General features: G+C 40.7%; 2 protein-coding genes across 9 annotated transcripts in view; one reads left to right on the forward strand and one right to left on the reverse strand.

Moving 5' to 3' along the window:
* LOC127510579 (NACHT, LRR and PYD domains-containing protein 12-like) overlaps nt 1–7,039 on the forward strand; it is a 47,675-nt gene extending 40,636 nt beyond the window's left edge. For all 6 annotated transcript variants that reach the window (XM_051890239.1, XM_051890240.1, XM_051890241.1 and 3 more), the window contains 3 exons: nt 2,048–2,203; nt 2,309–2,355; nt 6,171–7,039. In XM_051890239.1, the coding sequence (XP_051746199.1) occupies nt 2,048–2,203; nt 2,309–2,355; nt 6,171–6,751 (784 nt within the window). In that variant the 3' untranslated portion in view covers nt 6,752–7,039. The remainder of the gene's footprint in view (nt 1–2,047; nt 2,204–2,308; nt 2,356–6,170) is intronic.
* LOC127510625 (gastrula zinc finger protein XlCGF7.1-like) overlaps nt 1–13,186 on the reverse strand; it is a 237,907-nt gene that overhangs the window by 91,579 nt on the left and 133,142 nt on the right. The gene's annotated exons all lie outside the window — the stretch shown is intronic.

Below are 13,186 nucleotides of genomic sequence, written 5' to 3' on the forward strand. Positions count from 1 at the left end.
GATAAGATATCGCTCACCCCTATAAGACAAAGACTGATATCATCATCTGCATCCTGCTAAAGTATCCTTGCTCAGTTTACTCACCTGATATTTTGCTCCAACTCCACTGCTGTCAATAAACTTCCTGTCATCCGATCTCTCTGTGCTCTGAGTATACTTCTGTAACACACGCTGTGACTGCTTGTGTTTCATGACAGGTGGCAACCAGCATTAAGGTGCAATACTGACACCTACTGTACCTTGGAATGTACCTTAGGTCTCTCCAGAGATGCTCAATTGGATTTAAGTCAGGGCTCTGGCTGGACCATTCAAGAACAGTCACGGAGTTGTTGTTTTGAAGCCACTCCTTCGTTATTTTAGCTGTGTGCTTAGGGTCATTGTCTTGTTGGAAGGTAAACCTTCGGCCCAGTCTGAGGTCCTGAGCACTCTGGAGAAGGTTTTCGTCCAGGATATCCCTGTACTTGGCCGCATTCATCTTTTCCTCGATTGCAACCAGTCGTCCTGTCCCTGCAGCTGAAAATCACCCCCACAGCATGATGCTGCCACCACCATGCTTCACTGTTGGGACTGTATTGGACAGGTGATGAGCAGTGCCTGGTTTTCTCCACACATACCGCTTAGAATTAAGGCCAAAAAGTTCTATCTTGGTCTCATCAGACCAGAGAATCTTATTTCTCACCATCTTAGCAATCTCCATGCGGGCTTTCATGTGTCTTGCACTGAGGAGAGGCTTCTGTCGGGCCACTCTGCCATAAAGCCCCGACTGGTGGAGGGCTGCAGTGATGGTTGACTTTCTACAACTTTCTCCCATCTCCTGACTGCATCTCTGGAGCTCAGCCACAGTGATCTTTGGGTTCTTCTTTACCTCTCTCACCAAGGCTCTTCTCCCCCGATAGCTCAGTTTGGCCGGACGGCCAGCTCTAGGAAGGGTTCTGGTCATCCCAAACGTCTTCCATTTAAGGATTATGGAGGCCACTGTGCTCTTAGGAACCTTAAGTGCAGCAGAATTTTTTTTGTAACCTTGGCCAAATCTGTGCCTTGCCACAATTCTGTCTCTGAGCTCTTCAGGCAGTTCCTTTGACCTCATGATTCTCATTTGCTCTGACATGCACTGTGAGCTGTAAGGTCTTATATAGACAGGTGTGTGGCTTTCCTAATCAAGTCCAATCAGTATAATCAAACACAGCTGGACTCAAATGAAGGTGTAGAACCATCTCAAGGATGATCAGAAGAAATGGACAGCACCTGAGTTAAATATATGAGTGTCACAGCAAAGGGTCTGAATACTTAAGACCATGTGATATTTCAGTTTTTCTTTTTTAATAAATCTGCAAAAATGTCAACAATTCTGTGTTTTTCTGTCAATATGGGGTGCTGTGTGTACATTAATGAGGAAAAAAAATGAACTTAAATGATTTTAGCAAATGGCTGCAATATAACAAAGAGTGAAAAATTTAAGGGGGTCTGAATACTTTCCGTACCCACTGTATTACGTTTATCTGCAATAATGGTGTATTGGAACACCCCAATATATATATATATATATATATATATGTCAGAATGTGGATTGAAATCATTCAAAAGTTTTCATCCAGCTCCCTCTGCTTGAAGATCAGGATACTTCATGCTAGCATTGGGTGGGAGTAAGAGTTGTAGTCTGTAAAGTACAGCTGCCAAACAGCCAGTAATGGATGAAGGCTATTCGGCAGCTCTAGTAGATACCTCTACTGTTATCCAGCAAGCACAAAGAGTGACTGTCTAATGAATTGTTTTTTCTCAATTATTAGTTAAAAGGTAATATCCATGCTTTTCCAAATAAGGTAATTGACTTTAGGCACAGTTTATATTGTTTTTAAACTACTTGACTGAATTCAGTAAAGGACTTAAAGATACGGAAGAAGCACATGAGTTTGAGAAAACTGAGCTCCGTCTTCAACTGAGTGAACTGCACAGGTCACTGTAACAGTGATGTGTATTTACCAAACTAACATCATATGAACTGTTTCTGTCTCTCTCTGTCTGTGTGTGTGTGTGTGTGTGTGTGTAGGTTGTCTGGCTGTATGGTGACAGAGGAAGGCTGTCGTTACGTGTCTTCAGCTATGAGTTCAAACCTGAACTCATACCTGAGAGAGCTGGATTTGAGCTACAATCACCCAGGAGAATCAGGAGTCAAGCTACTCTCTGATAGACTAGACAAAATCAAGTATGTTGAGCAGGAAGAGTCACACTGCTGTGTTTGTGTTTGTCTCTGTGTATTGACTGTATCAGATGTGCAGAATGTGAATGTGACGCTGTGTGTGTTTTATAGTGTGGATCATGGAGGAGAGTTCAGGATTACAGCAGGACTACACAAATGTATGTTTTCACACACACACACACACACACACACACACACACACACACACAGGCGGATTTAGTGATTTGGGGGCCCCAGGCAAAATACAGGAATGGGGCCATATACAATTGTACACATTTACTATCTTGAGGTTCCTGTCACTGTCATGATGCTTGCTGCTGCACGACCGTGTCCCATAGTTGTGTCAAATTCTTTTTCCGATTTTTCATGTACATGTTATAAATAATGGCTTTCTTTCATGTTGTAGACTCCTTGTTCACATGTAAACAGGTTATAACTGCATTAGTGTATACTTTGGGGTTTAAAAGTTTAAATTACTTTTAAAATTTCACAAGTTCGCCTGCCCATTCAGTCTGAATGGTTAATGGTAAAACAAACTTGGCTTGCTGTCCTCGAAGGAGGCTCGAACCCGAGGCTCGGGTTGAGCTCCGAGTTAAACCCCCCTATAACAGTACTGCGTAGAGGGAGAATAAGAGAAGTAGAGGAGGAGGAGGGATGCTGGAAGAACTGTCGCTAGGATGACGCAGTGACTGCTGCTTATATACGCTCGTAATGATGATTGACAGGATTGAATGTTTAGGCTTCTCCTGAACCTATGTTTGGAACTACATTACAAATTTAAATTAAACTGAAGGAAATTATACATTTACATGCTTAACCTTTTGAGCAGTACAGTCCCACAAATGGGACTTAGAATGTTCAGGGATGTGACATAACTGCCAGATTCAAACTGTGCTTTCGCACTTTGGCTTGCGCTGAGCCAGAGACGGACATGCTCAGCGATTGTCATTTATCACAACTAAGCAGTGTTCTTAACCACATAATGTTTATTTTAGGTTTCAGACATTTAAATACACATAAGCACTAGTAAAACAACACATTTAGAGTTTGTAAAATACACACTGATGTCTATGGAAGCAGCAATAATAATCCATTCAAATATAATTTGCCAACATATTTTATTCACATCAGACACACATAGTGGGCATAAGTAACTATAAAGTTTACTCTATTCTTCTCCCAATGTACCAGCTACTTACATGTATTTCAGGAGAAACTGATGAATTCACGTGCTGTAAATCCGACTGACAGGACTCTCTGAACTGCGGTGCAAACTAAAATGGCAGCGCCCATCTCGCTTTATAGATCAATATGAAGATCATTTAGGTTTTCCAAGGTTTTTAAACAACAAAACACACTCACTTACATGTGTTTGAGAATCAGAATATCAGATAGTTGATGACATGGTAAGCAAGTTTTGTGAATATTTTGAATAAAAAAGGAAAAAAAAATACATCTTTCATACAGTGTTATTGTGGTTGCTGTTTGTCACATGTCGTGTCACCACGAAAACAATAAGGGGAAATGTTCTAAAATAATGGTCGCCTTAAAAAAAACTCACTCTAGGGGGTCAAACAGGAGTCTGGTTCGTTGACAGGAACTACTGGTAAGCATTGCCTTTTAACAGTGAGGTTGAAGCAAAGTGTCCAGATCTACCACAGTAAAGGCAAAGGCCTTTAGTGATGCGGAGCTGCCTCTCCTCAGCCGTGAGTCAGGTTCGGCCAACTTGCATGGTATCAGGCTCCGGCAAGGACTCAGGACAGGGGGTGAGAGATGGAACTTGAGTGCCCCCTGGTGCCCAAGCCAATCTGGCAGTCCAGTTACGACGGCATAGTGCCACTTGATTATCCACCCTTGTAGCCAAGTCCACCAGGTCATCAAACAGTGTAGGAAGCTCATGGGCAGATGCTTCATCCTGGATTTCATCAGCAAGTCCATGAAGGAACTGATCCCATTGAGCCACTGCATTGTAGCTACATGAGGCCACCAGGGTTTGAAATTTGATAGAATAGTCAGAAACAGAGCGATCTCCTTGGTGGAGTGAAATCAAATTTCTTGCTGACTCCTGCCTATGCACTGATCAACCAAACACTTATCTCGGCCTCAAAATCCTTTGAACAAAACAGAAATTTGGCTTGCTATACTGTGGTTCCCCATTCACAAGCCCAACCAGTCAGCAGTGTTATAACATAGGCTACCTTTGACTCCTCAGAGGTAAATGTGACTGATTGGAGAGCGAACACCACTGAGCACTGAGTCAAAAAGGCTCAATAGACAGAAGGATCTCCATCATAGCAAGGAGGAGGATTCAACCGGGGTTCTGGAGCACTTTGGGTAGAAAAGGAAGAGGTAACAGTAGTGGCCTGGGTTGAAATCTTTTCAGAGCAAAGCTGCTGAACTGGGCTGTGAGGTCAGCTATCTGAGATGCCATCATCTCGAGGGCTTGATTGGATGAGGAAAGCTGACTTTCATGGCAACCCAGAAGAACCCCCTGCTGTGCAAGAGCCGATCTCACTGAATCTTCACCTGCTGGGTCTATAATTGGCAGATTGTTCTGTCAGGACCAATAACAGAGAGAGAACCCAATTTCTGGTGAATAATAAAGTTTTATTTGCAAAAGCAAATTCAGCATAATCCGGCCCAAGAGGGTCAGAACAAAAAAAAACAATCCTTAGCCAAAAAAAAAAAAAAACAGATGCTAAATAGCAGGAAAAAAATCAAGCAGGCAAAAGACCCAGAAGGGGCAGGCTGGTACTGATGTCAGGGCAGACAAGGGTCTTTGCCAGTAAGGCAGGCAGAACCAGTGAATAGACAGATTGGAGGGCAGGTTGCTCACAGACCACACAGAGACAAACTTTGACCACTGGAGAATCCAGGAAACAGGCATGCGTGCTAGCTTGACAGTCCAAGGCAGGAGAAAAGAAGAGATCCAACAGGCCAAGCTAACAAAACCAGGTCAGAAGAGAACCTCGGGATTCCAGGCAGTCCAAATCAGACAGAATAAAGGCGGGTGCACACTGTACGATTTTGGCCGCGATTTGGTTGTCTGAGACAAAATTTGCAAATTATCAAAATTAATGGTAGAGATTTCTTTGTTAGCCACCATTTCAGTCCCGCATGTAATGCAGCTCACTGTCACTGAATGTGTGTGGGTTGATGATGTAAAACTCTAGACAAGTTTTGACTGTCATACAGTCTGACATAAATGACAGCTGAGATCCCACAGTGTGACATGAGGATCATGAACGTACAGTCTGACAAGCAACAATCGTAAAGGACTATTATAAATCGCACAGTGTGCACCCGGATTAAGCCAGGCAGGTGTAGACAAAAAAGGAATGCAGGAAATGCAGTGAATCCGGGAGCCAAAAGAAAGAAACAAAACAAAACAAAAAAAACAAAACAAAACAAAATAAAAACAAGACTGGACACCTAACAAAAACACTAACTGGATGTTGTCAGCTTAAACAATCTAGCATAGAACAGCACACACAAGGGAAATAAATAGAGCAACAAATTAAAAGGGTAATAAGAGACAATAGGTGAATCAAATTAACTAATGAAAAGGAAACAAGGGGGTGGGGCAAAGACATGACAAACGAAAGAGCACATGGCAAAACATAACAAACAGAAGCCATGTGCTAAAAGCACATGGCAACCACAAAACACAAACAGAAAAGACAAAACCGGGCTGATCAGTCCTGACAGACAGCTTGAATGTAACTTAACTACCTTAACTTATGAGTAGCTTGCAAAGCTACAGTTTCAGAGTAGCTTGCCTAACATTGTTAAAAACATCACTTAGTAAGGTTTATTAGCTGTTTTCCTCATGGGGACCAAAACATGTTGTCACAAGGACAAGGATTTCAGATTTTGCATCTTGCTCTTTGCACATTTTGTCCCCACAACATAGGGCTTACCAGGACCATAGACACACATTTAGTGATTGTTGATTTTCTCTTTGTGTGTTCAGATGCCTGTGATCTCACACTGGATCCAAATACAGCAAACCCCTTTCTCATTCTGTCTGAGGAGAACAGAAAAGTGACACACGTGAGAGAGAAACAGCTGTATCCTGATCATCCAGAGAGATTTGATTATCATCTTCAGGTTCTGTGTACAGAGAGTCTGTCTGGACGCTGTTACTGGGAGGCTGAATGGAGTAGAGATGCTGATATATCAGTGACATATAAAGGAATCAGCAGGAAAGAAGACAGTGATGATTGTGAATTTGGATTAAATAAAAACTCCTGGAGTCTGTTCTGCTCTAATGACGCATTCACTGTCTGTCACAATGATATGTTTACTGACACATGTGTCCCTTCAGGCTTCTGTAAGAGAGTAGGAGTTTATGTGGACACGTCAGCCGGCACTCTGTCCTTTTATGGCATTTCTGACACACACACACTCACACACTTGCACACATTCACCTCCACATTCACTGAGTCACTCTATGCTGGATTTAGGTTGTTGTCTTATGACTCCTCAGTGTCTCTGTGTCAAATTAAAAATCCTGTGAGCAACAAAAGAGACATCACAAACCCACCCAACTGAAAGAAATACTTTCACTTTATATATTGTAGTGCTGCCAGTTACTCAGCATATATTGCGCCTGGATGAGCTCTGACTGGGTGTGTGTGTCCATTTATTTGCACAGACTGTGTAATTATGTGAAATTGATTTGGTGTGGGGTTTTTTTTAGTTAAAGGTCCAGAATTGTATGCAATATCACAAGCTGTGTACGTATGTTCAGTGGCCAGATTGATGGCTGGCCCACCCAATCAAAGCTGCCAGAATATAGCCTATATTCTGGAAATAAAATGAAATGAGCAAAAAAAATCATATCTGTTGTATAAAGTGTATTATTACATTTAACATAATATGTTTTTATTTTGTGCTGTAAACTCAGTTTTCCAGAGTCACGCCAGCAGCTAGGCTATTTCTATATACACCGTGCATGACTCATCGCCCATGATTCGCGCTGATAATACAGTACCGGTTTGTTTCATTTTTAGAGTGATTATTTATTCTACAGTAACAACAACATAGTCTTGTGATGTGTGTAAACAATTTCTACAAAATTAGGTAATAAAAATTCAATTAAATTGAACTATAAGGTTCAGTGTGTCCTTCCCGCACATGATGGTGACACTCCAAACAATTATATCTTTGTGAAGAGCTCTGCTTTCAAAACAAGCTTTTCCAGTAAAAAGCTACATTTTTCCAACGATTAGTGGTGTAGCACAACAATATCTGTTTTTAATGTCACATTTATATACTGATGAGCAAGCGGAGGTAAACCACACTGTCAGCTCTATCTCGTATATAGCGCTAATAAGTCCGATTTATTCTGTTGAATCAGTTAGTCTTACGCTACTACTTCTTCTTTGGTGTTTATTAGTGGTTGGCAACCTGACTTATTGGTGCATTACCACCACCAACTGGACTGGAGTGCGGATCAGGCTATTTGCTTATATATGGGTAAAAAATAAAACATAAAAACCAAGTAAATAAGCAAACTACAAAAATAAAACAAAACAATCAAAAAGACTATATTCTTTTACTTAATTTACTTTCTTTAATAAATGTAATAATTTCACCATATATCTTACTAGCTGTTTTCCCTAATGGACCTGATAAACTTTCAGCTCAGCAAAGGGCGCTGTTTACCACAGAGGTGCTGAAAAGTGAGAATGCAACGCTCACAGTCTATCAAGGCAAAACAAAGAAAAACATCTGCAATCTCAGCACCGTCCACACAGCTGTTGCCAATACAAGTGGCCAAAAGGCTAAACCAGAGACAGTAACATACTACAACAGAACCAGGGTCGGAGTAGATGTGCTAGATGGTGAGGAAATATTCTGTGAAAGCACCCACACGTAGATGGCCAGTGGCTGTTTTATAATATCCTTGACCTGGCTGCGATAAATATCACGGAGGAACTTCATAATGCAATTGAACTTTGCTCTGGCCACATGAGAGCAAAAAACACACAGCTGATGGTGCGAGAGCCAGGACCCAGGCAGGACCAGCAGCAGATGGAGAGGAGAAGGCAGTGCCAAGTGCAGAGAAACTGCAAGAAAAATAAACAAAGGACGCTTGTGACAAATGTCACAAAGTAGTGTGTGGAAGCTGCACCTGGAAGGTAGAGATTACCTGTGTTGACTGCGAGTAATATGTCCACAAGCGTCAGTGAATGATGCGCGGTGTTTGCCCCCAAAACACCCAGACGCCTTGTTCTATTGAGCCCACTTAGAGGAGAATACTTTCATTATAATTTTACTGCATGGTATTTTGCTCACTATAAAACAAATAGTTCTTTCTAAATCAGTTTGTTTCCCCCAGTTTAGTGAATTTTCATATTCTTTATTTTAACTTTATTTAATCTATATTTTAACTGTTTTGGCCATTTTGTTTTAGGCCTATATGTTTATACATGTCTATAAAGGTTTTTACTCTGCATTGAAATGCATATTGGTGATGTTTTTATTAGTTATAATATCCTAAGATTTATTTTTATTTTTACAAAGAAATTAACAGAATATTGATGTACTTCAAATTTGTATCTGTAATTAGCTTTTCTGTTGTTGTCGATGATCTAATAAATGTTTACATTCATTTTCAATTTTGTGTCCTGATGTTTATTATTACCTATCCTAATATAACACATCCATTTATTCATGGATTTTGATACCAGTGGTGGCTGCATAGGATTGTTTCAGATTTATGTGATCCAAACATTTCCAATAACTCCAGAGCGTTGTAAAGTCCAAAAGTCCAAATGTATTGGAAAAGATAGATGTAATCAGTTCCGAAATTCACAACATGCTTTTATCTAGCGAAATATTCTGCTTCAATCCATATTTGTTGGCATTTAGACTTCCAAAAACAACATTTTCACTGCGGTGAAAAAATGTTGCTCTCCCGCTTGCCAGACGCAAAGCGAGGCACGCACCTTCGTGAGCCATCTAGTAGCTCTTACACAATTATATATATGGGGTGAATTCAGGGTGATTGGGGCACTTTTTGCCATTGAGATGACTTGAAAAAGAGTCCCAATCAACCTGAATTCACCATTTCAAAAAAGATCGTATTATGTAGGCCTATCTGCATCGCTTGAAGCTGGGTGCTCCATTTAATCCATAGTTTTTAATTTTAATCAAATCGAGGATTTTGTTTGAGGATTTTGACATTTTTTTAGAGTCATGACGTCATACAATATGACGACAGACTCCCAAAGCTTCATTCTAAAACTTCAATAGAAGGTTTGAATGTAAATATGACATGACAAAAATTACATTCGGTACAGTCTAGTATGAACGGTCAGAATGACCGCTATGGCCATTCTAGTAGTTATAGAATTCCAGTAGTTCTAGTGTTAAGCTGGGCTAGAGTCAAAAGATAGTAGGTAAAGTCTGATGTTACAAGTTTATGAAAATGCAGTGTACCAGTCCTGAATGCTTCAGAGTCTCTCTCTCTCTAATTCAAAGTCAGCTAAATGCTGTTATCTGAGCCTGTGTCATAAGTGATAACAAGCTATTTATAGTGAAGCACAGTGCTTCAGTTGAAAATCATAGACACAGATGTTAAAAGAAATGATTTCCATAAAGAATGTTAAATGTGTCAAAGAAAAACTCATTGAGTATAAAGAGGTCTTTAAAATAATAATACAGACCACAAATGATAGAAGGTGACATGTTTGACTAATTTATAAATGACCAGTAACTTTTCGTCTCATCCTAGTCACCACAATGTGAAGGGCCGATGGTTCCGGTTAAAGATAGAGCAGAACACATTACACTGAATGGACGGTTGTGATAAATTCACTGAGTATAATCTCAGCATCTGCTTTGAAGATGTCTGATGGATTTTAGTGATTAAATACTGCTGTAATTAACCTGTCTCTCTGTTTTAACACTATTAGGCAGTCTGATGGCTCTGGTGTCTCTTGAATGCACCTTCCCTAAGCTCCAGAAAACACCTGATTCTGTTAAAGAAAACTGTCAAAGAATTTGCAATGGGAAAAAGCGGTTACCAGTGTGCATGAGGTGATTTCTCAATGACAGGGGGTTACCACCACTGGGCTTCTACCCTGTGTTGTGAACAACAGTTAAGATGGCATTCCAGGGACCAGTTTACGACAGGGCCCCTCTCTAACTGCTGGTGTGTAAGAAGATGTGCCACACTGTGATTGGATCATTGGTGAATGAACATAAACAAATGTTCAGCAACATCAGATAAGATGTTAGGACAACTACCAGACACCTCTTCCAGAGCAGGAAGGGGAACCTTCTGCACCCACCAAAACCAAGGAGAGGACTTCTCATTGGATGACACATTGACTCTAACCACCAAACTCATTCCTAAGATTTAGGCAAGGACTGCCATAAAAATTCCTTCAGGACCCCCTGGATGGAGCAGCAGTGACTGAAATAAAGAGGCCACAGAGATCTATCTAAATCCATTCATACCTATGTTTGGAGGCCTTAATTTGATCGAAAAACTGCATCACATCCACTCCATCTTCATGCAAAGCACAGTTTATATTAATGGTTACTGACTGTTAAAACAACAGGTCATGGGATAGTCCTGTTAACAGATAAACAAATGCATGGACGATGATTTAACCATTTCATATTGTGTTTGGTGTCTATCTGTTTCCTATGATGCCCTTAATAATTTGAAAGAGGTTTGGTAAAGAAATAATGCATGGGTAACATGTTAAAGACACTGTTTTAACACTGTACCTTATGCTATGCAAATGAGTTCCACACTAGGGTGAGCAACACCGGGGTTGCTTCAGATAACAGTGGCCAATCACACTCCAGGATCGGCAAGGCGCCACATTTCAATCTCCTCCTCATTAGAAAGGGATAAATATGTCCCCCGGGTAGACACACCCTTGTTCTGCGTTTCCAGCTCGACGGGGAAGGAGACATTAACAGACACCCCACGTCCTAAATTTCTGACCTGACGAGGAAAGAGACTACAAGACGGTTAAGGTGAAGCTTTCATGAGCAAAACCTTTTACATTGCTTTCAGCTGCACTCTAGCTGCAAAAAGGGCCCCAGCTTTGAGGGACTTCATCTGACCCTCACGGCTCCTACAGCAGAGCAGCCCAGTCCGTAAAGGACCTCTGCATTGGCAGACATTGCCTGTACCACACGGCTCCTTAGCGACGCAGCCAGCCTGCAAAGGAACCTGTGAAGATTCATCTGACCCAGCTGCCCAGTCCATCCTAAAGGACCCTCTTGGCACAACCGAAGTTCAGCATCCTCCAGCCCAGGGTGGCATGACTACTGGATCGCAACTCCGCGCCCTCCCACTGCACGCAGCCTGCATCATCAGTGGAAGACGTCTCTGCTACCGGATTGATCACCGACTGTGTGGAACGTAAATATAAACTTACCAAACCTCTTTCTAGAGACCTTGGCATTAGTTTATACATGCAGCATATGTTTTTCTAACCTGTTTAGATAACAGTTACTTGAGGTCAGCTTGTTACAAATAATAGGGATATTATTTGTTGAATGATAAATAAGCAATTATTTATCACCATTTTACCAGAGCCATTAGGTGGCTTCCATAAGAAGCATTCCCATACAGTTCTCTTCCATTCTACATTCAGTTCAACAGCATTGCATTTATCCATTCTGTGTTCACTTCATTTATTTGTTTCTTTGATTTAATTCAGTATTCTCCTTTGATCATTATTTTACTATCTTTTAGAAGTGCATATTCATTATTTCATTATTAATCGTTGTGGTATTTACTCTTGCATGTCTATTGTTAATTAATTTCATTGATTTTTATTATAACTGTGTCTTCCTTGTGTTGATGATCAAAAACTCTACTAGTTGACCAGACTCTCACAAATCCTTCAGATAAATCAGTTGACCAACTCCCTCCAGTTTATATTAATTCTGAATTATTGAACAGCTCTTTTGGAGTGTTCTTAAATTGTTAAGATAGTATTCTTAACTGGTGCCCCGTATTACAAAAGGGGGGAGGGGTCATCTGATACACTCATAACCACACCTTAAAGTGGCACGTGATCAAAAATCACTACGTCACTGGTGAATGGAGTAAAAATCACTACACCTGAAGGGAGGTGTTTTAAGTGAGATGAGTATGAGAGTGGAGTGGATGTCTGTGAGGCCAGCAGCATCATAAACGAGGGATGCGCTGTGAGAAGTTGCAGCACTCTGCCCCAAAAATGTTCCTCCGTACCACTCACCAGAAACCGTATTCATTGAATGGCTTGTTTTTCATTGTGACAAGTGTTACGGAATTGTGTAATTCAGTATATTGTTTATTTTGTTTGTTTCCTGTTATTTCTGTCTATGTGTTCTTTTGCTTTGCTTGTGTTAAGCAGGATATCACGTAGCCTAATCGGTTGCGGGATGGCTCCACCTCTCTCTGCCGGGATTGGCTTAGGACGATTGGATAAGGGTTTAAAACCATCTCTTCCGCTTTCTGCAGTTGAGCTGTGCGACTTTGGGCCGGTCGCACTTCTCCTGTCTCCTCTCCAGCCGCCAGACCCCATTACATATTGTGTATTTTATTTTTTTTGGACTCTGTTATATATTTTCTTTTCTTTACAGTGATGGTGCTCGGTAGGGTTGACCTGCCCTTTTCTTTTGAAATTAAGTTCGTTCTGTTTTGTTAGTGTAGTAAGGGTAATTTGTTGTATTTTGTTTTGATAATCTGAGGGAAGTTATTTTGGATATTTTTTGTTTATTATTTGTTTTGTTTGTTATTTTGGGCCTTGGGTCTTCCTGAAGTTTATGCACCTACTGGTTTATGTTATCCTGGAAATTCTCAAATGTTACTCATTTTCTTTTATCTTAATAAAACGTTAGTTGTTTTTTTTTGAACCCTGAATCTAGTGGTTTTGATTTATTTATCTATTTATTTTTTTCCTTTGGTCTGACGACTGGGCGGGGGAGGCATTTTTCTTTCTTTTCTTAATTTATTGCGATTTAACC

This window comes from Ctenopharyngodon idella, chromosome 4 (genome assembly GCF_019924925.1).
Source record: "Ctenopharyngodon idella isolate HZGC_01 chromosome 4, HZGC01, whole genome shotgun sequence".
NCBI classification, from domain to species: domain Eukaryota; kingdom Metazoa; phylum Chordata; class Actinopteri; order Cypriniformes; family Xenocyprididae; genus Ctenopharyngodon; species Ctenopharyngodon idella.